The sequence below is a fragment of the Cyclospora cayetanensis genome, unplaced genomic scaffold, assembly GCF_002999335.1.
Source record: "Cyclospora cayetanensis isolate NF1_C8 unplaced genomic scaffold, CcayRef3 CcayRef3_contig_108, whole genome shotgun sequence".
Taxonomy (NCBI): domain Eukaryota; phylum Apicomplexa; class Conoidasida; order Eucoccidiorida; family Eimeriidae; genus Cyclospora; species Cyclospora cayetanensis.
The window spans coordinates 82,245-109,426 of NW_020312046.1; the positions used below are offsets into that span (position 1 = coordinate 82,245).

Here is a 27,182-nt window from a genome sequence, read left to right on the forward strand (position 1 = left end):
GGGTTGACAATACAGTCGTACATTCGTGTACTTGCTGCTCTTCCGCATACGTGTTTGACAGTTAGAAGTTCCCCTCCGGTCCGGGCGTAGACTTGATGGTCCAGGGTCAGCAGCCACCTGCAGCAGCGGAGGTTGTTTGAAATGTAGATGGTAAATGCATGTGAATGTCTGTGCCGAGGTCGAGGAAGGCAATCACGAGATCTTAATAAGCGGCGGTCGGCGGTATGGTTTGAGCTGGGAGACGTGGTCCTGGTTGACCGGCCGTCTTTGTAAGGTGTGCAGAAAGTGACCAGACGAGGACATGTTACTGCCAAGTGACTTGGGTCATTTTTTATCCTTGCACAAATCAGTGCTCTTCCTTACTCTATTTTCTGCCCTCAGAAGTTGGGGGTTCCACAGAACTATGAATATTGGACTGCTAAAGCCGTTTCGAGACTCTTCCAACCTGCACAGGTGACCCATGTGGAGGCGGAGGACCCATAGGGAACTGCAGAGGTGCTGGGTTGTAGGATTAGTGAGCCCCGAGGATACAATGTATGGGTTTATCTAGTGCAATAGGGTGAGAAAGGCTTACCGCACTGTTTGACGTAACAGCATATGTGGGCTTCCTTGCATGTGGGAGGACTCGCCGCTCTGTTTCGTTTACGCTAGTCACCAGGCATGGTATTCCTCGCGATGATTGTTCTTTCTCTATGCATGCCTTGCCTCAAACAGCTAAATTAGGTGTGGACGCTGCTTGGAAATCACCACTTTCTGATGTGGAAGGTTCCTGTAGACAGAGTAATGCGCAGGCACTCTCACGTATGTTGTCTCTACATTCTTCTGCGTGTTTTAAGGGGCTTTGAAACCCACAATGTTGCATGCACCGGCTGTTTGTCCATGCAGACATTCCATTATAAGGCACAGAGGCTCTGCTGCACTAGTGTGGGTTTTGATTCCCCTGTTCATGTTGATTGCCCTCAATTTTCCTGAAGCAAAAGGATTAAGCCTTCAGCGCTACTGAAATTGAGGCATTGCACCGACTTGGTCTTTTTGGTTCGGGCCCCCGTTCGTTGTTTGGTAATGTGCGTGTTTCGTCCCGTCGGTTTCACGAAAGCGATTGACCCATACGTCTGTTTTTTTTCATATGCACTGATTTCACGTTCTGCCTGCCTGGGTAGTTATGAGGGGGCGAGGAATATTCCGGTTTTCCGCATGCATTTATTCTCGGCGCAGAGGTATAAAACACGAGGCCGTGTTTTTCAAAAAGGGAGAAAGGTGTGTAGGGCTGAGCTTCATTTTAAGGCTTTCTAGTGCAGTTGTATTTCAGTTGAGAACTAATGAATAATTGACTATCAGCTCGCCTGCCCACGCATTTTATACATGGTTCTTAGGAGCTTGATACAACGAGGCGCAATTTAGTGTTTGTGCACTAGAATTCACTTGCAACTAGCTGTGAATGCTGAGCATACCTAAAGGGTGGTGCTGTACTTGCCGTAACTGTGGCTCTCTCTCGTGCTGGGAACTGTGAGGGCGCACGCAGGGGGAGGCTACAGTTGGCATGAGAATCGCCCAATAACTTTTTGTGAAGTTTGAGATTAGAAAGAAGTGAAGGGTCTCCCTGGGTGTGACACAGACTGCGTATGTGTTGCACCCGTGCGTACAGGCCGCACCGAAACTCCCCATTACCCCAGAAGCCGAGTAACTTATAATAAAGGTGGTCTATTAATAAATATTATCCGAATGGTGGATTTGCGCTGCTCATATCGACCGATATCCATCTTTGATGGATGTGCTGGCACAGCTAGCAGCGCGAGGCGACAAATTGTCATTGGTGGCTGTGACCTTATATGAGATTTTGCAATATTAAATTGACTAAGTTCATTGTTTTTCTGTGTGGAAGGGGCAATAATACAGATCGTCATGGTGCGCATATATGCGGAAGACAGCGGTGATGCATGCACAGGACCGCATGGCTCGACGCGTAATGTTCATCGCAAGTCCACCCATCAGAATGTTGGCAGTTTCCCTATATTAAGCCTTTGAGAATGAAAAGTGAGCAGAGGCGAGTCCGCCGACTGTGGGTACACTTGAATTTCGCTGCTTCCATTTCATGGCGCTGGCGCCCCTGCTCCCCCGTTAGTGACTCCAATTGAATTGTTCTGGTTTTCTGTTTCGCTGCATCTTAGCACGTATTCTCCAGCACACAAGGTTGCCTAGGGTTTTTGTTGTGGCTCGTTTCCCTCAGTCTTGATGGTTCTTGCCTCCCCTGCTTTTACAGCTTCTAGCGAAAAGCTGAATATTCATGAGACTTTGGGTGTATTAATCCATTTTTGAGTCTCTCATCCACTTTAGTCTCTTTTTTGTGCATTTGTGGCGTCTATTCTTCGATTAGCCCTCGCGTGCAGCTGCTGCTGGCTGCCTTGTCGTGCAGTTACTGGCAGTATCGTTTAGTCTTCTGAAGGTGTCTCCGCGTCCTCCATCTTATCAAGATGGACAAGGACAGTGACAAGCAACCGCTTTTGAGTGAGGAGCCTGCTATGGAGAATGCAGCCGCAGCAGCAGAACAAAGAGAAACAAATGACAGCCCGGGGGTGGCTTCCCGAAGCGTAGAAAGCAGCAAAAAGGACAAGCAACAAGGTGAATCCCGTGCGTCTCTCGAGAGGATGGCGGATAAAAGTGGAGAATCGGCGCCTCTTCGTTACGCTGCTCCTCTTGGGGGCCGCAAAGGGGCCTTGCTGCGGTCTCTGCCCGTCCTTTTTGTACTATCGCTCGTGTCTGTGGTCGTTTCGGTGTACATGGCCTTCCACATCGCGCCCCTCATTATGCAGCATGAAACAGATAGAGAAGGTTTCTCTCGAGGTCTTGGGGAGCTAATTGCCTTTGGTTTTCTCTTTGTAGCTTTTATGGTTTGTTTCGGACTAAGCGTCTTTGTCCACCCGGGCAGCCCAAGTGAAACTGAAGGAGAGGCTTCAGAGTCCCTTAATGCAGTACGTCATTTTCTTTCGGGCTGTATGAGGCCACCAGAAACGTCGACAGCCGCAGATATGTCCGACCAAACTATGGCCATTCGAATTTTCCCTCCTGTGGCACATTCTCAGCTGTGTGGAACCTGAATGTTCCCCGAATACATTGCTTCAGAACGATTTTGCCTGTGGTTTCTGCAGGAGATGAAGGGCAGTGGAGGTATTCGCGTGTGCAAGTGGTGCGGAATCGTGAAACCGGACAGAACGCATCATTGCCGCGTGTGCAGGAGCTGTATCTTGAGGATGGATCACCACTGCCCTTGGCTCGCGAACTGTGTTGGATGGGGAAATCATAAATATTTTATGCTTCTTCTGTTGTACGGAGCGCTTACGTGTTTATTTGTCGGCGCAACTATGGTCGAGTCTCTCATCAAAGTCGTCCGCGAACCAAAGGTGGGCTTTTACATTCGACATGGCATCAATGGAGCTGCTTTTGCCGTTTCTGGAAAAGCAATTTGGTTTCTATGCGTGCTCTCGGTCTCGGCGTAGAGCTATCGCATTTCTGTTCCCTGCACAATGTAGCATCGAAAGAGGAGCGTTGCACTCCCGCAGAGATGCAGCGAGCCTGTCGGTGTCTGCATGCTGGTTTTGATGCCGTTGCTGTTTCTCTCTTGGTGCCGGTCTTGGCGCATCCGCTTCCCTCTTGTTCGTGTTGCACGCATGCTGCTGTCGCTGCAGTTTTCCTTTGCTGTGTGTGCGCGGCACTGTGTTTTGTATACTTTTCTTAAGGCGGAGTTTGGTGAGATGTTTGCCTTGTTGCTGGGATCTACCTTGGACTTGCTCCTCTTTGTTGTCCTCCTGCTCTTTGGCGCCTTCCACGTATACTTGCTCGCGAAAGGCATGACGACAATCGAATTTTGCGAAAAACGATTGCGGCGAACGGAGCAGCAACCTCCACCGGTAAAGCTGTCGCACGAAGGGCGGCAAAGGGCTCTGAGGGCAGCTGACTGACGCACAAGATGGCCTTCGCCGTGTTGAGGGGGGTGGTAGTAGATGCGAATTGATGCTTCGCAAGATACATTAGCGTAGCTGCCCATCACTGTGGTGCCTGAGCCTTCTGTGGCACAACCGTAGATACGTGTGCTGAACGTTTGCTAGCAGAATGCGGGGTAGGGGCAACTGGAAGCTCTGACAGGCTCTCGCTAGCATTCTCTTTCACGCTTTGGCGGTTTTCAGGACATGTGGAATATGGGGCTGTGGAAGAATTTCAATGAGGCCTTCGGCTACAACCCTCTTCTGTGGTTCCTACCTATCGGTGAAAGAAATGCCCCTTGCACTTCTCTACGCCCCTGCAGACTCCTGTACTTCCCTGGAGCGGCGGCACGCGCTTACATGTGTCGTTAGCGTCATGGGTTTTTACACGAGCGTTGGACACTGTGCCCTTGGGGGGATTGTTCTGTTTGGGAGTTCAGGGGGGAATACGTAGAGTGTGCTGGTGCCTGCATTGTTTCCTTGCAGACAACCGTCGGGGTGATGGGAGGCATTTCTTGTTGCGCCGACCTAGGTTCGGTGCTCCGACGACTACCGACTTGGAGCCAGGGGCCTCGGGTTAGCTCGCAGGGTAGTCTTAAGTCCACGCTCCTATCTGGACGGAGCCTTTTCTCTGCCGCTGCAAAAACAGCAGCAGGCGGCTTGCTATGCGGGATCGTAACTCCGGCCGAAGGAAGAGGGCGAGCATGCCGCAATAGCTTGACTAAGGGCGGGAAGGGCGGGAAGGGCGGGAAGAGCCTCTGAACTCGTTGCAGGCAATCAGGCGAGGAAAATGGGAAGCCGGTGATAACATCGGATTCTCTGACAGACGGTCCAGAGGGTCTCTAAGGGGTTGTTCACAAGGGCGGCTTAACAAGGGCGAGTGCGTACACAAGGCCCAGGGGCAAGGCCTCAGAGAACAGTATTTATGGGGAAAAGAAGGTGGTGGTGGGTTGTTAAGGATCCACCAGAGTGCTTAAGTAGCTTCATACGAGGTTCAGTGAAGCCATATTCAGGGGTTGGTGAAAATAAGCACTCGTCAGGAGGCTCACCGTAGGTAGGGTACCCACAAGCAAGCTGGGGCCCCAACAATGGCGTGCAAACTAAAGGACTAGACGATGTGTTTCTTTCGTGGTTTGTTTCACATGGACGGCTGCTTTAGATAGTCCAGATGAGACAGGGAAGTGGCCGCAAGCAGCGGGGCTAGGCCACGAGGAACTACGAAGTTGGCGAGCGCGCGGTTACGCAGGCACATATTGGTTTGCGGAGTGCGGGAAGCCCTTCGCTGTACCGAGGAGCACGAAGGAGGGGTACTTCGTTTTCTGCTGGCGTTTTAACTTCAGTGAAGTGACGTCGACAAATCTGGGCACCGGTATCAAATATTTTCGCTGAGGTTAGACCAGGGACACTGATTTGCACTCAGCTGGCAAACACTAAAATTATATGGGCATAAGGACGTAGAGTCATAAAGGAGAAAAGTGCAGGCCAATTTCCTTTGGAGAGTCTGGGCCAGCAATAGTGTGGATATGGACAGAAGTCAAGACTACGAGTTGGCTGACAAGGGGCCATTCCCCAAAAGGGGGCGCAAGGGGCCAGCATGGGACTAAGCCTGTGTAGAAACTCAGTGGTGGAGCAACGCCGTACACATTTCCACTATTTTACGTGGTTTTATCAATGGCTCGTAAAAGCAGCGTGTGGAAACGGTGTGCGAACGCCTGAGGAAGGTCGATTCGCCAACGTTGAAAGCGTTGCGTGGTAGGCCAGTCCCACGCCTGAAAGAGCCTCGAACAGAGTCCCTAGTAAAAAGAAAACTAGCAAGGGGTGCTCTATTGACGGAAGTGTTGAGCAGGTGGCAGCTCGAAGGATGGCTTCAGCTACCTCAGATCGTCATGTACCCGCTGGGAGAGCAGCCTAGTGTAGACCTTGAAGCAATTGTGTTAAGGCTTAGTTGAAGCAGCATTGCAATCAATTCTTGCTTTGAGGTTTTTAGATTACTAAAAATCAAGGCGTTAGAGGTGGTAGTGCTGTGACGCGCTCTTTCGGACGGCGGTCGACCGTGGCAGCCCTATTCTGTATTCCCGCCCAGATGCTACAGTAATTGCGCATTCTTGAAGATCTAGACCCTGTTTTCCACCTTTCTGCACAAAATTAGCCTCATAATTTAATAGGAGATCCGCCCAGTTTGTAAGGGAGCGCTGTAAATAAGCTGTGGAGCAGTCAGCCCCTGGACCATCGCCAGCCACGACCGGCAGCGGCGGTCGCACGGCCGGTCCAGCGGATGTGTTTGTCTGCCTCATAGGTGCCTTCCCTAAGTTTGCCACAGGTATGGTACATGTATAACTAGAATTTCTTTGATTCAGAGCACACTGGAGACGGCGGAATGTGCTCCGCCCTCTGTGTTCTGCACTTTGTATGGATGTTATCCCACGACTGTCTCGGCAAGCTGTCGTCTGCACGTGTTGCCGTTCCGCCATCCAAGAATCATATTTGTCATTGTTCTTCTTATATATCTTTGGGTTTTACTGTATTTCTCCCGGCCTTACGAGCGGAAGAGCAGCTCTGGGCTTCAATTCTATGGAGGACCCGTCCTCTCATCATGGCTGATCTGCTCCGGTTGTAATGAGTTACACTCGTGTCTAGCGTCTTTCTTCTTCATTTTCCAGCCAGTGCATCCTAGCTTCCAGCTTTGACTGCTACTAGGCTGCTGTCTTGTTGCTCTGCGGCCGCCCTTAGCTGGCTGTGCCCCTAAGCCCCATTTCCGGCATGTCTGCTCTCTCTCTCCTCCTTCAAATATAGCCACTTTCTCTTTCTTAGAAGCAGACCGTTATTCCGGTCTGAACGGCGGCGTGTAAGCTACTTATGCGTCTCCCCTTTAACCAGCACCCCCGTATCCCATGGAAGGCGTAAGCGACAGAGGAGGCAAAGAAAATGGGAGATGCGGAATCTGCCTCCCTGGACGCCGACGCTCATATTCCCGGCCGCAGCCACGGGGAAACATGCATTGCAAAGGCGGCAGCCACACAGCAGCGCGTCTTGTGCATTCCTCTTCCCTGTGGGGCGTTTGTCACAGTACACTTCAGCACAGTTCTAGGAAAGGGCAGCTACGGCATCGTTTATGCGGGATCTGTCGACCGCAGTACGTGCCGCCACACGTCAGAGGGAGCCGGGATTATTAGAGGCCTGCATTCAGAGCTCGCAGGCCCCCCCAAAGCAGCCGCAGCAGAAAGTTGCAGCAAGAGCAGCGCGAAGCCCCCCCAAGCATGTCAATACTGTTTTTCACACAGAACCAGGCAAGTGGCTGTAAAAGCCCTCCGACATTCATCCGAGAAGCAACAGCAATTCTCCCTCCACCGATTCAAGGTTTTGCAGCTTATTCGGCTGCACCAGCTTCTCGCGGGCCGCCAAGAGGAGCCGGCTGACGCTGAAGGGAAGCGCATTCGAGCACCCCTCTCCTCAATTTCTGTAGACGGGAATGAAGCTGCAGCCAGTGCAAGCAGTCAAAAAACCAACATCTCGTCTGGGAGCAGCTCTTTGAGCCCCTCCCCCATCAAAGACACGGAAAAAACTGCAGCGATCGTTGCCGCCGCTGCAGATGCGGCCAATGGCCTCCTGATAGCTACGGCAACACCAGTTTTTGAGGCTCATGAGAACGGCCCCTGCTCATGCTGCTCGTTTCTTCCCTTCCCGCGTTTTACTTCGTTGCATCTACTGCAGGTGTTTGGGGTCTACGCGTGCAGTCGAGTGCCTAGGAATTACTTGGTGATGGAGAAGCTCTCTGGCCCCACACTATTTGGTTACTTGTGCTCGAAGTATGCACATGTGCTCCCCAAGGAGTGGGAGGCTTGTCAGATCGTTATGCCCATCCTCAAGGGACTCTGCTGCATCCACGAAGCGGGAGTAAGGCGTTTTTTTCTGGCGTGCGGTGTGTGTACACACAGAGAGGGGGCGTCCCCCACATTGTTCACCTCTTGCAAACGAGGTGGTGCAGAGCAGTCGCTCCTGTGCCTTTGGGCAGTTGCGTTGGCGTAGGACGGTTTGGGGCTTGAGACTGCATGGTGGACCCTTTCAGCCTTTTCGTTGCGTTTCGTTTTTGTCTGCTTGACAGTTGATTCACGGAGACATTAAACTAGAAAACATCATGTTTCGCTTTGGAGTGCCACATCCGTCCACGTTGACTCTGGTGGACTTAGACGGTCTTACACCTCTTCCACAGGCCGCAGCAAGGGCGGCAGAAGCGTATTCGGTGGCTGCTGCTGCCATTGTCGAACAACAAGGGACGGCGCAAAGGCTGAGAGTAGGAAAGACACATAGCGTCTCCGGTCCGATGGGAGAATGGACGTCAGCATCCCTAGAAGCAGTAACTGTCACCACTGCCTCCGACGAAGCTTTTGGGGTGTCTCACCCCTTACTCTCCTCTTTGCTAACTGGAGAAGCCAGCAGCCTGGAGGGCCTTTGTTGCACGCCACAGTACCTCCCTTTAGAAGTGGTTCGAGAGAAAAAGTTATCTTTATTCGCGGATCTGCACGCTGTAGGCTGCATCTGCTACCTGCTGATGGAGGGGTGCTTTCCTCACGAACGAGTGAACCTGAACTGGTGAGTAGGAGCCCTGCCTAATGCTTCCTCCCTGATGTGCTGATGATGGTGCAACAACGCATTCGAGGAATTTTCGAGGCTGCAAAACGCTGGCATGTGTGCAATGCATTAGCTCGCATAAAGGGAAGCTGGAGGCGGGTTTCTCGCCGCTTTGGAAAGAGTCTCAAACAGGCATATACGTAGATGCAGATGCCCATGTATTGCACCAATGAATCCGTATGTAGAGAGAGAGAACGGATACGCTTCCTTTTCTGTTTAGAAAGGCTCTCTTGCTCCGGCTTTCCCGTGTGTACTCCAATCTCCCTCCCGCAGGGCCACTCTAGGTTGCTCTCTGTGGTATTTTCTTGTGTTGCTGGTTTATTTCGCATTCCTCCGTCTTATCCACAAAGATCATGTACTTTTGATTGCGGCTGTCGGGTGCTACTCAGCGAGGGGATTCTTAGCAGTGGCCAGCTGTGCCAGAAGCTCTCTCGTGACGTGCGATATCCCCGCATCAAGCAGCAATACTCCCCAGTGTGCGAGGACTTCATGCGCAAACTCCTCAGCAGTGACTCCAAATATCGATTCTTAACCGCAGCAGAAGTGCTTCAGCACCCCTGGATCAGTTTTGCTCAGGGGCTGCAAACGCCCCAAGAGCTGCAGGAGGAAAAGCAGCTACTGCGCTCTGTGCTCGCTGCTGCTGGAGCAGCAGCAGAGCAAGCCTTTAAGACAGCAAAAAAAGCAGAAGAATCTATTCTGAAGCAGCTGGGAGCCGAGGCTTGTGCGGCTGCCGCAGGGGCTGCGGTCGCACGAGCTGCGCAGATTGGGGCAGAAGCTGCACTGCATGCGACAGCAGTAGCTGCCGCTAAAAAGGCCTTGGCAGATAGAAAGGCGTACCAGGCAGCCGCGGCGGCAGCAGCAGCACCAGCGCGCGCGGAGAAAATGAGAGCAGAGCAGGCTGCAGAAGAATCGGCAGCAGCAGTTGTTGCTGTTGCAGACTGTCATGCAGAGGGGGGTCTGGAGGCCATGGAGGACGGCCTGCAGCTGCTGTTGACGCCGAAGGCTGGCAGTCTCCGTGAACACGGAGAAGGGTTCCTCGTCAATTCTCACAAAGTTGCTTACCGGGGCGCCCGTTGGCAGTTGGGGGTCTCTGCGGAGCTCAAGCCTGCTCCAGCCGCAGTCAGTGATGGCTGTGGGAACTTTTGCCAGTTCACAGCTGACGCACAAAAGCTACCTAAAGTCGTAGGTGAGCAAGATGCAGTCTGTAGGCGTGTTCAAATTGCTGGGACTGCCCTTATTCTTCCTTTGCCTCGGATACGAGGGCAGTTCTTCGGAATTCAGAAGGGGCAGCAGAGGCGTGGCTCCCGTGCTGGAGATGCGGGCGGAGCTGCGGCTTGCGGCAGCTTAACAGCCGGCTCCTCAGCCTTTGTGCTGATGGATCAGCAACAGAGAGCATTCGCTAAGGCTAAGGCTGTTGACGCAGCAGCCAGACCTTCAATTACTGGTGCTGCTAGGAGCATGTATGCTGCTGCTGCCGCTGCAAGCAGCCCGCACAAAACTCGCTGTCGGTACGAGTTCCTACAGCATCTGAGCGACGAAGCCACAGTAGTGAGCTTTGCGACGCTCAGGGGCTGTCCCCACCTTGCAGCAGCAGCGACAGGATGCACTCCTGAACGAGGGCTGCAAGAGCTAAAAGATCGGCAGCCTCCTGCGGGAGATGTATTTCATTCCACGCAAAAGAACGCAACTAGGTTGCAAGCCACACAGGAAAGGCAACTGCGCCGCTCCAGCCCGACCGCCCAGCAACAGCGGGGTCCCTTAGAGGGACATACGCTAGATATTGGTGCTTGGGGAGGGGGGAGAGCTAGGGCATCGCTGCAACACCTCGTGAAGAGGAGTCATGCAGCAGCAGACAACAAAATAGAGCAGCAGCATCATTCGCAACAGCCGCAGCACCAAGTGCAGCAGCAACAAAAAGCTCAGCAAGAACGAATGGCACAAGAAGGCACAATTTCCTGGGTTAAAGGCATCGTCAGCTTCCTGGAACTTGTAAGTGCGCAGGCCCTGCAAGGCTCTCTGCGCGACGGGTGAGGCTTAGACACAGACCCCAATACGTAAAGAGGGAGGGACCTGTACGTACTAGGAACCCACGGAAGACGTCCATCATGCTGCCTACCGAGGAATTACCACAAAAATGTGCCTAAAAATTGCAATCACAAGGACTCCTCTACAGGTGAGCAAGTTCATGCCTACCTAAGGGTGACGCGTCTGATGCAAACGCGATTCTTCAGTCGGTTCGGCCTCCCGGTGTAAATACACTGCATTTGAGGAATCGCCCTGTTGGTGTATAGTGATTGCTGCAAAACGCCGCTGTTCGTGTCAATGCTCGCTACTGCGGGCATCCCTTTTTGCTTAATACGGTTGTCTCACCCCTCTAGAATCGGCAATGTATGTATGCGCTGAGGATAGGGAGAGCTCCTTCCTGTCTTTGACCGGCTTTCCCTACGGCCCATGTAACGGAGTTGTGTGGCCCTTTAGTGCCATATTGTGTGCCGCCTTGCCGTTTTAGTCCGCTTGCTACCAAACGGGGCATGCAGCGTAAGGTGCTTCGGCCTGGCGGATGTTGCTGTTGTTGGCACTCTTTTCCAGTGAAGATGTATTGTATTGCTGTGGTCGCTTCCCTCTTGGCCGACTTCTGTGGCTGCTGCCAAAACGTCCTCGCCGTGGGGCAGCATTGTGCACCACGCCTTATATACGGACCCCCTGGGTGGTTCCCCCACTTCTACGAGGCACATATGCTCGCTGGTGGATAGAACCTAAGAAGCGAAAAATTTTCCCAGGGGCTTTGCAGGTGTCAAGTTATTGGTGTGTCTATCTTGTAGTGACTGAAGCCCATCTGTAACAGGAAGCAGTTACAAGCCATTTGTCGTGTGACGACAGCTGACAGAGAGCGCCATTCTAGCCAACACTAGACATCTTTTTGGCTCTGACCGACTACGATTGTCCGAAGCGCACAGCGTCTTCTGTTTATGAAAAGCGTGTACGTACAGCCCTCCCCTCAGGTTCTTTCTTAGGCCTATTTTTCAGCTCTGAAACGCCTTTATGCTTAGCAGCACGTACTTATCTGGTGCTCTGTAAAGCGGTGCCCCTCGCTTTGCCCTTGACTCACTGGGTTCCGGCCTGCAGGGATGAAGAAGGACGGGGTTGCTGGAAGAATCTCCACTTTTGGCCATACCAGTGATTCTTTTTCAGTGATTGCACTAGATAGCCTAGCACAAAGGCGTACGCGTTTGTTTTTGGGAGAATAAAGCTAATATCTCTGTTCTCCCACAAGTAAATCGTAACAACACCAAGCCATGTTGTCAGCGCTTTACAAAACCGCAAGTGCATGAAGCTGGCGCATTGATACATGCCCAAAAGTAGCTTGGCCCGCCGTAGTCCCTGGTAACAAGAACGCCGAGGGGGATGTAACGCCCCTCTATGATTTTCCCAGAGACAAGTTACTCCAGAATAATTACAAACTCTACAAAAAGTTGTTTAGTGGCTTCCAGATGAACTGACGTCTTTGTTTGCTTTCTTCTTGAGAGTCTTCGATAGGAAGGTACAGCAACTCGCTGAATTTAGCGTAGCTGCCCCCGATAAGCACTTACAAGCCTTTATTGGTAGTTGGACATAGCATCTAGCGCAAACGCAAAAAAAGTTGCGCCTCGGTGTGTTGAGCTAGCAATACTCTGCAAGGAGTAAAATGTACGAGATCACAAGCCAGGCAGTCAATTCTTTTACTTATTCTTAGTTTATCTATGACTGGTGCAGCTGAGAGAGTCTAATGGTAAATTAGCCCCCTACGCTAGCTGCCCCCCTCCCCTCACATCGAAAACCTTAGAGGCTGGGGTCAAGAAGTCAAGGAACAAGCTTAAAAAGTGCTTGGTAGCTTTCTATTGAGGTTACACTAACTCTGAAGTTGAGTGCTCCCCTATGGAAACGGTAGATAGGGGGTTAAATGCTGTACAGCGCACCACGCACATGAACAAAGCATCGAGTCATATTGTTTCGAGCTAACAGCAATTTGCAAAACAGGTCGATTAGTTTAGTCTTTACTGATTCCCACGTAACATAACACAACATTTCTAGTATAGTAGAAAGTGCCGAACTGTATTTGGGCGTGCAACAGGAGAAGCGCCCTTCGGATCAGCACATATGCTTCCTCCCCAAAGCCACAGTTCATCTCTCCGCATAGGGACTAAACGTCCAATACCAGTAACGCCCAAGGAGCTGCTATTGAAGTGGGCAAAGGCGCTGTTCCTTATCTCTTCATGTCAGACACATCCTCAGGGATTTCCAGGAAAACGTAATGGCCTGGAGTTACAATCGGAGGGCTGAAGGTCAGATTTAATGAGTAACAAGAGTGGTTTTTGGTGGCTGCGGCACCATAGCTGCAAACACTCACAATACTTCCAAAAAGTTGTTAGAGGGGGTCGTAATTTGCGCCAGTCAGTGGCACGAACAGAACAAGGTAACGATACACACGCCGTCGTCTAAATACACAAAAGCCGAGATTTGTGCACCTCTGAAAAGGCACAGCAAGCCACCTCTTGTCGTCTCATAATGGGGTAAGCGATATAAAACGGGGCAATTGGTTGCCGCAGTTACGTTTCAGTGTTTGACACTCCGGGTACTGCTGTCAATGGCGGCATTCGCCGTCCCTCACATGCACTCGCTATTTGAGTAATGCGCACTTTCCGCCTTAGATTTCTTTATTACTTCGTAGAATCACAGTTTACACCTATGCAATAATCGGATCACGTTTTTTTCAGCGTGGTTTTCATCCGAAAGGGGAAATCGGCACGGCCTCCATCCCGTAGAAGTTGCGTGGCACGTGCGTCCTCTGTCAATTCTTAATGATATTTTCTTTTAAATAGGTGCTGAAACAGTTTTTACACTGCAGCACCTTTGATCATTGGGGTGGATTTAGCGATAAAGCGGAAGCGCTCTAAATCCTCCAACCAGCTCAGGCATGAGGCTGCCCGGCGTTCTACCATTTATGGAACCCAGCGCAATTCGTTCTGCCTTGTAACAGTAATGAGATCGCCATACATCCTTCCCTAGCTCACCTGCCGCTTCCCTCTGGGCGGGCCACAGCTGACCATCCTGTCCTACGGTGACTATGCTTTTCCCCTCTTCTCTCCACCCCTTCACCTAAGCCGGCCACCACGAACACTCCTGTCTTTGTCCGTTGTTGGCTAGTTTGCAGCTTCTTTATCTCTTCATGCAACTCAGTAGCTCACTTCACCTTCGCTCGGCCCCCGTGCCTTCGGTTTTCAGGGGGTTCGTGGCCGGCTCCCACTTTTGCGGCCTTGCGCCGTCAGTGTGCTGGGTCCAAACGCGCTGCGTATTGCCGGCTCACCTCGTATCTTCGTAGCGCAGGATGTCAAACAAGGGCAGGTCGCCTGCGAGGGAGTCTGCCTCGCCCTCCTCCCCTGCAGGTCCTAGGGGGGCTATCAATGGGGATGCCGACAATGCAGAGGATTTTTCCGATATTGTTGGCCTCTCCCCTACGGGGCGTTGTGCCACCATGTGCATCTTTGGATGCATTTCCATAATGTAGGCTCCCTGAAAGCGTCCTCATTGGCGCATACCCCGTGTAAAAAATAGCTCTGTTGCAATGCGCCGTTCCCTGTGCCCCTCCCACTAAGGGCATCTCCGCGTCCTTCCGTATTGTGTATTGGTCCTTACCTTTCCACAATTTTATTTCTCCCTCTTTACCCCGTATATTCGCATTTTCTCAGCAGGCCTGTGTGTGTGCGCACCCCATAATGTGCGCGTGTCAGGGGATGCCGTTCCTCAGTAGTTCGTCGGCTTTCGTTCTATCCACCCTTTCCTGCTGGATACTCGTTGGAGGATGGACAGTTGTACATTCAAGACTCCATCCACGGGGGACCCGCCGGGGGAGTGGTCCGGACCGCAGGGAGTGAGCAATTAAAACAGCGGCCGAAGCCGCAGGAGGGCCAGGAGAGTATTCAACAACTGCTGGCTCGCAACCACCTACCAGAGAGAGTGAAGGTTTGTTTTATCCGGAAGGCCAGGCGAAAGCAGCTGGCTGCAGTGCTCCTTTGGAGCACCGCAGGGGTCCCCAGCAGCTGCAACTCTGAGGAGGAGAAAATGCAGTTTGCCCTCAGCAACAGACCCCTTGTCATCTTCTCACATGGAAACAGCACGGATATCGGATTCATGTTCGGGCTTCACTACAGAATGTGCTTCCGGTACAGTTCATACCGAGATGCAAGCCTTCGTTGAGAATGGCGTGCAAAAACACGTCGAGGCATGTTTCTCGATGTGGGAGTTGCTGGTCGCGCGTAGGGAGCTGGTCTTGTTCTGTTTCGTCATGCGCTCGATGTTTATGTACTCTGAGGTGTACGCTTCAGCTGTCACGTGAATGTTTTGGCCTACGATTACTCGGGCTACGGGTGGAGCGACGGGCGGGCATCCGAGGCTGCGCTGTACAGCGATATACGCGCTGTTTTCCAATACGCAGTGAAGCAGCTCTCTGTTCCACCGCAAAAAATCATTTTGGTAAGCCCGCACGGCGAATGCTGCTGCTCAAAGGCAGGCAGCGAAGACAGGGAGCCTTTTGCTGTGCGTCATGAGAGTCGAGGGTCTCGTGGACGAGGGTGTCTTGGTTGCAGTGGGGATGACCAGAAAAAGGCCCTATCGAACAATAGGTTTCTGGCGAGCGCGAGATGGGGGGAGGTGTGTTTGTGTTTTTTTAAATGAGGGTCGTATGCCATCGAAAGACTCCAAGTTGTATTCAGTGCTGTTGCTGTTCAATGGCTGGGCTGCCGAGTTAGAGCAGGGAGTCTTTGGCAGTCTCTTACTAGGGCCTAACGCACAAGGGATTCGCCATTGCCGTTAAGCGGGGTATGTGTGCAGTACGGCCACAGCGTAGGCTCAGGGCCGAGCTGCGACTTTGCGGCGAAGAAGAAGGGCCAGCCTCTCGGAGGACTTATTCTTCATTCTCCGATTTCATCCGGTACTACAGCATGCATCTATGCTCAAATTTTTACAACATCTGGGACCTAGGGTCATAAGTTCAAGGTCTCGGGTTTGGCATTCAGGGTTTACGTTTCAGCGTTTTGGGCTTTAAGGGCTGTTGTCGTGTGCACTCCCTCTCCAGGGTTGCGACTGTTCATTAGTGATATCGACAAGGCACCTTGGTTTGATGCCTTTCAAAATGCGGAGAAACTGCGGAAAGTCCACGACGTGCCAATGCTTCTTATTCATGGGCAGCTGGATAGGCAGGTAAGCAGGCGCCACACACCTACAGATTGAAGGCGCAGCTTTATCACAGCTTGCGTCAGCTGCACCGTGTGCGTGTGCGAGAGTTGCAGCTGCGGTGCATTCTGGCACCTGGGGGGAGGGTGCTGAGGCAGCGAGGATCTATCTTTTGCGTCATCTGGTCTTTGTTTGGGGGAAGAACGCTTTGTTCCCCAGGTCCCGTTCACTCACGCCTTGAAGCTGGAGGCTTCTTGCAGAGAGGCGGATGCCATGCGGGCGACTCGTATGCACAGCAACAAGAGCTGTTGTCTGCCAGTAACTTCCATGGGATACATGAAAGCCTTAAGCTCTGAGCCATTGACTCCTCGGAACACGGAGCTGCACCACCAGCGCGTGCAGACGTGGTGGGTTGAGAATGCCGACCACAACGACATCGAGCACAAAGCAGGGGTGAGCAACTTGGTGTGCAGATACAAGTTATGGGCCTGTGTTTTGAGGCTGAGGGTTTTTACGGAGAACAGTTAGATCAGGGATGCAGGTAGATGCTCTCCTGTCTGGCAGATTGAACGGGTAGCGGGTGGGGAAAAGAGAAGCACATGGACAGATTGCTGTGAAGGCTGTAAGGCGTTGGACCTTATGTATTTTCGCGCGAATTTGATGTGCGTTTTGCTCCTTAGGATGAGTATTATGTGCGGATATCTGCATTCGTCGATTTCTGTGCCAAGTGGCATTCACAGTGCGATTCAACCACTCGCTGATCTCCCTCGCTCACAGTTTTTACGATTTAGAGTTTCAGGTTGTAAGATCTGTACTAGTACTCCGTAGCGCCAGCTGCCGTGGCGCATTGCCCTTCCGGGCATTTCAGGCTCATCGCTTCTTTCTGTCCATTTGGTTGTCTTTGGTGGAACCTAATCCAGGCCTACTAGCGGCCTGTGCCACCCGCTGTAGCAAATGTCTAGGGCCTGCCACGCACGCACGGAGGCCTAGAGGCACCCATCACACCGAAGAGATCCGCCCCGTAATTCGAAGAGGGCTTCATGGGTTCTCTATGGGCGCGGCTTAGTATGACATTGGCTTGCATCAGTAGTCCCCGGTGTACGCCTGTATCGAGAGCCTCTTGGGAGATTGGCAGCGGCACAAAGAAAAGTTTTTGTCATATAAAGTATTTTAAGCTATATTCGGAAGGACGGGGTGCACTGAACCGAGAGAGGTAACCAATGTATGAAGCGCTCTTTTTAAGATACCCATAGGGAGGCACTTCACTTTAGAGTCAGTACAAACTTTGCGAAATGCTTTTAGTACTGTTTAGAAGAATTCCCGACTTACCATGCTCGCATTCCGCGTAGGTCCTGACTAGGGAAGAGAGGTTCAGATAGAGTGCACTCAGTTGCAGGCTCTTACCTCTCTTAGCATTCACAGCAAGTTGCACAGCATCAAAGCCACAAGCATGCAACGCTGTAATTTTGAATCGAGGTTACAATTTTCTGCAGGAAGATATACGCACAGGCAATCGTATTCGTAATTTCTTTTCTAGACCTGAGTAAATCATAGCATGTGCAGTTTAGCCTGTTTGCTTGTACTTTAACCCAGCATAAGGCTGATTTAATCCGAAAACATGGTCCTTGAATTGGACAGAAGGGGCTGATGCCGCAGCACCGACGATTCTCCCCCGCCGCACCACTCCTACGGTGCTTGTACTGACCGTCGTTGAGCCTCCTTTTTCGTAACAGCCAATGCCAGTGACGTAGAGGTGAGTGCATTTATTTTCCAACAGGCTACGGTTACTCAAAGAGACCATACAATTGCTTGCGTTTTTATTTGCTTCTCTGAAACCAACCAACGGCATCCATTGTGGGCAAAGAAGCTCATTGCGTTGTGGTGGGGGGTGGAGAACAGCGAGAACCTCTAACATGGGTGCCCTTTACAGTCCACACCGACTATCGGTCTTTGATGTACCTTATTCAGAACTTCAAGACTTGGAAAGACCAGCAGTGGTTCGTTGACTTGGGCACCTCCATAATGAGACTTCGTAATAGAGCATGTGTTAGAAGCATCCCCACGGTGGGAGCCGACACACTCTGTCGGCGCCTCAACAATTAATAACTTTACAGCGCAAACTTGTCTGTGATGATTCACGGCTACCAGCGAAATTGCGTAAGGCTTGCGCTTGTAACACTTATGCATCCGCTAATACTGCCAAAAACCACAACACCAAAAACATGAAGGACTACCACGTTGAGAACGGACTCCAATAGCTTGCATATCAAACTGAGACTTCGTACCTTGTGCGCCCCGGAGTCATTCTGCAATGCTGTTCTCGCCCAAGACGCATGATTATGTTTTTTGGCCGTGGCGGCATCCAGGGTCCACTAAAAACGTCATCCAGTCTTTTTAGTGCCGTGGGATGCTTCCGCAGCAGAGAAGCAAACATTCTCATGCAGAAATTGCCAGCAGCTTAAACCATGCAATCCTCCTAAAACCCACCCTTTTGCAAAGCCCTCCGGGCTCTTGAAGGAGACTGACTGATTTGGCTGCTCACTTCGTTGATTGACTGCAGCGGTGAACAGTCAGGATACTAAGCACATCGTGATTGATCGACTCAAACAACTTGCCCATTTCATTCCTTCCTCCAGCTTTGTCACGGCTCAAAAAGTCACCCAATCACCCTTGACTAATTCGCGCAAGCCGAACGGGGTGGTCAGAAGAATTCTTGCAAATTGCAATATGAAGTTCTTCAATGCGTTCTGCCGTGTACCTTCGTGACCTCCCTACACACTACTCTACCAGTACACTGCGGATTACCCTGAGGCAGATGAACAAACACAACGAACCAGCCACACTCTTCTGCGGCATTCAGTTTCCGTGATCAGAAAAATAAAAATGCTTGGCTTGATTTCCGTATGCAGCGTGGGTTGACAATACAGTCGTACACTCGTTTACGCCTTGCTCTTCCTCATACGAGTTTAACAGTTGAAAGTTTTCTCCCGGTACGGGCCTAGACTCGATGGTCCAGGGTCAGCAGCCACCTGTAGCAGCGGAGATTGTTTAGAAAGAAGATGGCTAGTGCCTGTGAATGTATGTGCCAAGCTTTAGAAAGGCAATCACGAGATCGTGATAAGCGGCTGTCGGCGGTATGGTTTGAGCTGGGAGACGTGGTCCTGGTTGATCGGCCGTCTTTGCAAGGTGTGCAGAATGTGATCACACGAGGAAATGTAACTGCCTACTGGCTAGGGTCATTTATGGTTCGGTTACCAATCAGTGCTCTTCCTTACTCTATTTCCTGCCCTCAGAAGTTAGGGGTTCCGCAGAACTATCAATGTTGACTTTCCCAGGGCGTTCAAAAAGTCCCCGAGACTTTGAACAACAAGTGACCCCTGTGGATGCGGATGAACCACAGGGAGCTGCAGTGGTGCTGGAATGTAGGTCTTTTGAGCTCCCAGGACACAATGTGTGGGATTGTCTAGTGCAGTAGGGGAGGAAGGCTTACCACACTGTTTGACGGAAGAGCATTTATGGGCTTCGTTGCATGTGGTAGAATATGTGGCGCTGTTCGGTTAGTAGTGAATATTGCCACTGAGAGTATTCCTCGTGATCCTTGGTCATTGTCCTTTTTCTGCGCATGCTCTGCCTAAAATGGCCACCTTGATATTTTGATGGGTATTGTTTGATGCAATGAAGTTGCTCTATACATTCACATTTATGCACAGGCACTCTCAGGTATGTTACCCCTACTTACTTCTGTATGCCTTGTTGGGGGCTTCGAAATCGACAACGACGCATGTACCGTTAGTATTTGCGTCCAGAGACTGCGGTTTGCGGGGCAGAGGCACTGCTTAAAAGGGGCCGTTTCTCTTTCCTTTAAAGACTTTGCCTTTCTTTTGCTTTTTCACAGCAGACTCGCACATTTCAGTGTTCCGACGACAACAACGCATCGCCCCTCAGAGATGGTGTTGGTTTGATCCCTGGTTTGTTGTTTGGTAGCGTTCGTCTTGTATTCCGTCGATTTCAATTTACCAGTTGACACATGGATTTTCTTGTTATTTGCGATGTTTTCGGGTACAGCTTTCCATGTCGTGCATGCAATTCGTCTGGATTTGCGGGTATGGAAGGCCAGGACTTGGATCTTAAAATGGAGCGAGGAGGATATGGTGGCTAACCTACATTTAATTACTTTCTACTACACTAGCCATAATCAAACTGAGAACTCGAAAGAATATTTTTAATTGGCTTGTGTGTTCGTGTTTCGTACTTGTTTGGGGGCACTGTTACCTCAATACAAGAAGTCACAATGCTTTGTGCGTGTGCGTTGGGTACTTTGTGCCAGAGCTCTGAACGCTTGAAGTGCTTCGAGGGTGCGACTATACGCTCCGTAGCTGTCCTACTTCCTCATGTCTGGAACACTGAGAACATCGAGCCAGTAAATTCAAGCCTTCTTCTGCAACGCAACCGATTACTTGTTTCCAATCAAGTTCTCTTTGAGTCTGGAGTTAAGCAGCTCCCACTGAGGCCTTGGATGAAGCATTAAAACTAGTGAAGGTGTAAAAGCCAATCTTAGCCGGCTACAGTATTGTCACGACTACCTTCGCAGCGAAAGCTCCAGGAATGTTGATCTGTAACCCTCCATTTAAATTCTCCGTAGGGAGACGCTTGATTCCAGACACAACGCAAGCTTGATGGAAAGGTATTGAATGCGTTCCCAAAACAGCTCCTTTTTGTTCTCGCCATTATCACTCAGAATTTCAACTTAGGGTGCAGGAATGTTTAGGGTCTGTTTGCTCCGATCCTAAAAACCCTCCGAGCACTTACAGCTAGGTGAACGTAGCATCTAGCACATACGCATCCAAAACATTGATTTTTACTGCATCAAGTCAACTCCAGTCTCAAATATGTAAAATGTATGCACATGACCAAGTGTTGATTCTTTACAACTATCTTTCAAGTGACTGGTATAATTGTGAGTGTTTTAAGGGTGGCTCCACCCGAAATATTATCGTCTTAATTCGCCTAGTGGTGTCCCTTAACCGATGTATCTCCCACCCCTCTGTCCTCCCCTGCATTATCCTCCTAAAGCCATCATCCTCTGAGAGAGCCCCTTGCCGATGCGGTTGGGAACAGTCGGCACTCCTCCAAGCTGGCTAGCTGCAGTGAGGGGTATCCGCAACAAAAATTCTTTACGGTCCTGCACTCCGAGAATTCAATAAGCCGATGTGCTTCCTAGTTTGCTTCTGTGGGATACCCAAACATGGGATTGACAAGGTGTTCCGAAGCAAGCCAGATCTATGCAAACCCTGAATCTAGCAGCAACTTCGGGGCAGGGAGAACAACAGGCAGTTTGTAGAGTGATGTGGAGCCATGCAATCAGCAGCATACCGTGCGCTTATAGATGAATTTGGAGTGCTAAGCGGCAGAACGAAAACGTATAAGGTGGTGGTCACGGGCTTTTCACTGCAGTGTCCTAGTAACCGATAGCCACCACTTTGGGAAGCCTCAATCCAGGAGGCCTGTTTGACTATTGATGTTAATATAGCTCTAGCTTAATTTCCCATGGAATTGAAGTCTTTCACAGTAGCCCTTTGTGCAAAGTCTCTAGAGTGCGATGTGGTGAATTCCACAAATCTGGAACCTGCGGTTGCATGCAGCCCCCAGCACCACGATTGTACAGATTCAATGACGGCAGCTTGGATTTTCTAGCTTTTGTCTTCTAGATTCTATTGAAATTATATACTTTGCATCTCCTTTTAGGGCGGCAGAAGCTTGACAAATCTTTTCATTTCGAGGCCCTGTGCCGCGGCCTCCTCTCACTGCACCCCACAACAGTTACAGTTGGTCCAGTATTGCTGTTTGCTTGACTTGCGTTTCGCTTTTATGTTTTCGTGAGCGCGGACCTATTTGCAACCTCCGCACTCTGCCCGCCCAAGAGGCTTCTAACTCAGCTGCTCGGCTACCTCTCCAAAGTCGATGTCCATGAGGGTTTAAGGTGCAGGGCGTGGGGTTTGTTGTGGTTTAGGGCTTACGGAGGATGTTTAGCTATGAGTTTAGCAACTTGCTGGCTGCGCCATACAGCAGCAGCCACGCGCATATTACTTTTGACAGGAAGAGCAGCAGCCTCTATGCCCCCAGTAGCAACCGTGTGTGCCGGTACACCCTAACCACCACAAATCCTGCCACATCGAGCAGTACGCGCAAGGATCATAACACAAAAAGTGCCTTTGACAGCGCTCTAGCCGCACAGGCGAACTCGGAAGAGATTGATGGAACTACCTCCGGCAGCAGCAAGGTTTGCACTCTTCCGTTTGAAGCGCGTGTTGATGTACAGCATTTTTGTGTTCGCTCCGACGGCTGCCTGGCCATCAGCATCGACCTGCAGGGGCAAGGCCTTGTCGTGAATCTGGTGAAGGGGACTATTTTAAATCGGATAAGGTTCCGGAGCAACACCAGTTCGGCCAGGCTCAAATGGGAGGCTCAAAGGAAGGAGCACTTTGTTTCTGCTGCCGCATTTTCACCCGATGACCTTCTCTTCGCGGTAGCATGCGGACGGACCATTCAGGTAGAGGCTTCTCGCTTAGTGTTCGCTGTGCCGTCCGTCTGCCGTTACTGTTGCCCTTCCCCCGTGCCTGTCCAAGCCTGCGTAACTACAGTTTTTCCCGCTTCTGCCCCCTGTAAGCAGCTCGTCGAGCTATTTATGATGGTTTGCTTGTTAGTGTCCAGCCATTCTTGCGTCGGTGTGTGTTCTGCTGCTCTTGCCTCGTGCGCTGTGCAGCTGTGGAGGTCGCCCTCGGTTGCCTCGCAGTATCAGCTGCACCTCCTGCATGCATTCACGCTGCATCAGCAGCCGATTTCCTGTCTCTCGTGGTCTCCTGACTCAATTCATCTTCTTTCAGGCTCGCAGGACTGCACTGTGCGGCTTTGGAGGGCGCGAGGCAAGTGGGCCGCATGCAAACCCGCAGCAGCGCTAGAAGCCTCAACCGAAGCCTCCGGTGCAAACGTGGATGCATCGGAAGCGGCTCACCAAGCGTACAGGGATCAAGTGGATGCGGCTTTCGTGCCTTCTGCGTTTACTTCTCATCGGCACGAAGTAAAGTTCGTTTGCTTTTCATGCTGCCTCACGAGAGTGTACTCCGTCAACAGAGAAGGCTGCATCATCTGCTGGACGTGGCAGTCTTTGCCCGAGGCGGAGGAGCGCTTTGGGGAAGCCTTCGACGCGCACAAGAACGCCGCGAAGCCGATAAACCCGCAGTTCTTCCAGCAGCAACGAGATAAGAAGCAGCAGCAAAAGAGGCAACAGGCGAGGCAGGGAGAGGAGGGAGACAAGGAGGCGGCTGTGGAAGCGGTTCTTCGGCCCCCAGACGAGTTTATCGATTACAGCGAAGGACTATGGCGACTCGAGAAGCGGGCTTACTGCAAGCAAGAAAATGGACAGCGTGTATCTCACGCAGCCACCAACATTTCTCCGTACTATAAATATGCTGGAGTCGCCGGAAAAGCTCCCGAGAACGGCTTTCAAGGATTCCATGGGGGCCTGGGGGGCCGTGCACCTCCGCAGTATTTGCTCATCGGCTTCACGGGTGGCGTATTCCAGCTGTATCTGCTTCCAGACCTTAGCGCCATTGTCAGACTCTCTCTTGGGGTCTCTTCGCTCGACTCCGTGTGCTTGTCCTTTGACGGAGAGTGGGTAGCGGCCGCAGCAGCAGAAAGCAACACGCTGGTGGTCTGGGAATGGAGGAGCGAAACGTATGTGCTGAGGCAGCAAGCGCACATGCATGGAATCCACTGCGTCTGCTTTTCGCCTGCTGCTGACGCTGCCGCAGCGGGGGCCTCCCGCATTGGGGCGAAGGCGGGGAACGGCGGAGCGGCAGCCGCCGCAGCAAGCGCAACTGTGGCAGCAGCAACAGGAGCCACAGGAGGGGGAGGCCTAGGCCTAGGTTCGTCTCGCGGAGTGGTTGCAACGGGCAGCAACGATGGCCGCGTCAAAGTGTGGGATGCAGAAAGCGGATTCTGTTATTGCACGTTTGCCGGCCACACGGCTGCTGTCTCTGCCCTTTGCTTCTCACCGACGGGAAACGCCTTGTTTTCAGCCTCCCTTGACGGGACAGTCCGAGCAGTGGATCTTCTTTCGTTCAAGCCATTCAGGTCGGCTACAAGATCTGCCAAACATGTTGATTAAAGCGGCGCACTTGCCAGCTCGCTTGAACGAAGTTGACTCCAGTGGCTGCCTCCTCACCTCTCTGTCTTCTCCTTCTCGAACTTCTCTCACAACTCGCTTCCTAGCTCGCATAAGACTGCATCTCTCCATGTGTTCTGCGCTGCTTGGTCCAGGGTGTACACGGCCAGGAGCTCTGCCGCCGCGACTTTTGGATTTGAGGGCCCTGGAGGGCCTACGAGTTCCTCGCTTGACAGCGGCGTGCAGTTCACATGCGTGGCGATCGACTCGGGGGGTGAGTTGTTGGTGGCGGGATCTCAAGGCAGCTGCTTCTCTGCCTTCGTGTGGAGCGTAAGGACCGCCAAGTTGCTGGAGGAGCTCGTCGGCCATGAAGCCCCAGTGGCTGCAGTGGCATTTCACCCCCACCCGGATCGGCAAGGCATCCTAGCCACTGGCAGTTGGGACATGAAGGTCAAGGTAAGCAGGCAAAGGAAGGCGAAGGTCTAAAGGGGGGATGGACGGATATGCAGCCCAGGGTAGACGCAAGAAAGGGCCTCTGGAAGGGGGTCTTGCCCCTCTGTTGAGGGCTCCCTCTGGCGGGGCATACAAAGGCCTAGGTATCAATCTGAATGGGTACCAAAGTGGAGCTAGCCGGGGGCTATGTTGTCTTTTGCTCAATGTCTAAGACTTAGGTCGCACACGTCCGCGAATACGCAACCCAAAGGCGTCACCCTGAAAGCGTCATGTGTGGGCTCGTAGGTGCACGTGTATGGGGTTGTATGTCGACGTTCATGTTGGTCTGTGTGTGTCTCTGCTCGTGCAGCTGTGGGATATCCTGGGCCGGCGCTCTCGTGGGGGCTGCCCCGAAACGCTTATTCAGAGTGGCGGCGTATCTTGTCTTGCCTTTGATCCGAAAGGGAGAGGCCTTCTGGCTGTTGGAGGTGAGGGAGGGAAGGTGGCACTCTGGGATTCCTCCCTGGGCGAGGAGGGAGCGCTGAGCTGCATCGAGTGTTTGAGAGATATTCAAGGAGGAAGGGCTCCAGGAGACAGGACTGCGAAGAATGTGTGGGCCACAAAGGAGAAGAAGGTGTGTCAGGCTTGACTTTAAGGGCCTTTCCTCGTCGCTCGTCAGGAGATTGAGGCGATCGTTTGTACTTCGTATCGTACGGCACAGTCAGGGTGCCGTGTGCGTGCATGTCTCCGGGCTTTGCCCAAAGTCTCTACGTCGCTGTCTTTCACCCGCTTGTATCCCTTGTGCTGCCGCTTCTACTTCTGCTTCTGGACGCGGCTGCGCCGGCTGCACTTTTGCTGCTGTTCTGGGTGCTGCAGAGGGTGATGGGCCTGATGGCCGGACTGGATCTGAACTGTTGCGTTACATCGTTGCAATTCTCGTCGACTGGCTCTTTCTTGTTGGTAGCGAGCCGCCGCTGTCCAAAGGTTTTGCTGTACGAGACGGAGGGTGGGGCTCTCCTGGGGTCCTTCCTTCTTACGTCCAACCGCATGCTTGAGGGCATCAGCCGCGAGCTCAATTCGAAGTTTATTGCAGATGATGGTGAGCGCCGGCGGGGATTATGAGGATAGAGACGCAGCACCAACAGCGTCCTGCAATGCGGCGCATAATCCTGTCTTGTAACTGTGCCTGTGCCTGCTCCACGCTTCGTGGCTCAGGGACGGCCATCCAGGAGTATGACTTGTCTGATGTCGACGACGACTTGAATGAGGGCGAGAGGGAAAGAAAGCGTATCCGACATGTATGCCTTTCCGAATATAAAGATCCCTCTAAGGGCACGGATGCCTTCCAGGGCCAGCCCCTCCTCACTATTTGAACACGCCTTCTTCATATATGCCCGTGTATCCGAATGCCACTTTGGAACTGCGTTTGTTTCGCTATTTTCCCTTCTTGTCTGCCGTTCGCTCCGCCAAAAGTTTTGGTTCCGTCTGGTAGCCTTTTTTGCCTCCCCAAGGCACGCCCGCCTCATTCGTTACATGCTTATATGTGCTGCTCACCCCCTGTCCCCTGCCGTTTTTTGACTGTTGGTTCTGCAGCATCGCTCGCTGCCAGGGGTGCTTAATGGAGAACTGGCATCTAAGAATAACCGCCTGTTTTTGGTAAACGGCGTTTCATTCTCGGGAGACAGCCGATCGTTCGCTGCCGCCACCTCTCACGGTCTCTTCGTCTACAGCATCAGCCTGCAGGTTCGTAGTCTCCTTGCTTGCTGGCTCCTTTCTGCCGCATATCCAGTCTGTATGCTGTGTATAACAATCTGTACTACGTGTGGCGTCCTTGCAAAGCATGCCGTTTTTCTGCCCTTCTACATCTTGTTTGCATCTCAAAGGGTTCTGTGTTGCTGTCCAGTTTCAGGGTCTTTGCTGATTCCCTCTTCATTTTTATATGCTTCTGATTCTGTGCTTTTTATCTCAAAGGGGGGAATGATCGGAAACTTCGGATCCTCCGAGATCGGCCGCGCCCCACCTCTCCTAACACGCCAAGTGACATCGGCCAACATTTATAAGGCCCTTAACAGTCAGGAATATGCAAAGGTAAAAATCAGCAAACGGATGCTTCTGGAGTAGTGCCTCAACTGCGTTCATTTATTTGCCTCCTTGTTGACGCCTCGCTCTTCTGAGGCGGGTTTTCCTCGTGTATCCCTCTGTTGATTTCTGCACCTCGCTGCCTTCCATGGGTGCCTTACCTGCATCCGCCCCCTGTTCCGTGTTGGCTGCATTAGGCCCCCCATACCTCAGGCATTCGTGTCTCTTCGCTACCAAATATCCTTTTCTTTGGCTACCTTCTCTTCTCAGAGCCGCTACGCAATTCCGCGCCGAGTGGTCACCGCCTGCTAACTCTGTGTCATCGTGGTGTGCGTTGGTCGCAGGCCTTTCTCTTGGCGCTCGTTGCGAATGATATGCCAACCCTCTTGTGCGTGTACGAGAGAATCCCTGTCCTCTCCGTCCCACTAGTGTGCAGCAGTCTGTCACCCTCCCTGCTGCCTGCTCTTCTCTTTTTCTTGCAAACCGTTCTCTCACCCGACGTTCAAATAGGGACAAGACACATCCAGTTTCACATCCTCTGGCTAAGCTGCCTACTCAAGCTGCAGATGCACGTCTTCCAAGGTGAGAAGCAGACGAATTGTGTTGGCTGGCAAACGCTTTCCTGGCTGGGAAGCTTCGCGTCTATATGCTCACCTAGCAAGCAAAGCTCTTCAAGGGGCTGGTAGGTCGCT

General features: G+C 51.9%; 4 protein-coding genes across 4 annotated transcripts; all 4 read left to right on the forward strand.

The window, feature by feature from the left end:
- Window positions 1-2,471: 2,471 nt before the first annotated feature.
- LOC34619665 (palmitoyltransferase ZDHHC15) lies at window positions 2,472-5,581 on the forward strand. The gene is made up of 7 exons (XM_022732945.2): window positions 2,472-2,969; window positions 3,147-3,398; window positions 3,735-3,905; window positions 4,182-4,260; window positions 4,464-4,553; window positions 5,137-5,284; window positions 5,446-5,581. The coding sequence occupies exons 1-7, from the start codon at window positions 2,472-2,474 to the stop codon at window positions 5,579-5,581; spliced, it is 1,374 nt and encodes a 457-aa protein (XP_022590153.2).
- A 1,321-nt stretch (window positions 5,582-6,902) lies between these two features.
- On the forward strand, window positions 6,903-10,067 carry LOC34619666 (the record flags this gene model as incomplete). The annotated part of the gene is made up of 3 exons (XM_026334140.1): window positions 6,903-7,871; window positions 8,080-8,567; window positions 8,996-10,067. Coding segments are annotated over exons 1-3 (2,529 nt in total), but the record flags the coding sequence as incomplete, so codon positions are not given.
- Window positions 10,068-13,971: 3,904 nt separating this feature from the next.
- On the forward strand, window positions 13,972-16,576 carry LOC34619667 (alpha/beta hydrolase domain-containing protein 17C). Its single transcript, XM_026334148.1, has 7 exons — window positions 13,972-14,147; window positions 14,375-14,806; window positions 14,969-15,116; window positions 15,474-15,573; window positions 15,718-15,842; window positions 16,035-16,268; window positions 16,496-16,576. Exons 1-7 carry the CDS (start codon window positions 13,972-13,974, stop codon window positions 16,574-16,576), a joined length of 1,296 nt encoding a protein of 431 aa, XP_026189933.1.
- A 5,261-nt stretch (window positions 16,577-21,837) lies between these two features.
- LOC34619668 (periodic tryptophan protein 2 homolog) lies at window positions 21,838-26,532 on the forward strand. Its single transcript, XM_026334156.1, has 8 exons — window positions 21,838-22,197; window positions 22,579-23,189; window positions 23,397-23,948; window positions 24,135-24,435; window positions 24,782-24,913; window positions 25,288-25,327; window positions 25,627-25,709; window positions 26,383-26,532. Exons 1-8 carry the CDS (start codon window positions 21,838-21,840, stop codon window positions 26,530-26,532), a joined length of 2,229 nt encoding a protein of 742 aa, XP_026189941.1.
- Window positions 26,533-27,182: the final 650 nt, after the last annotated feature.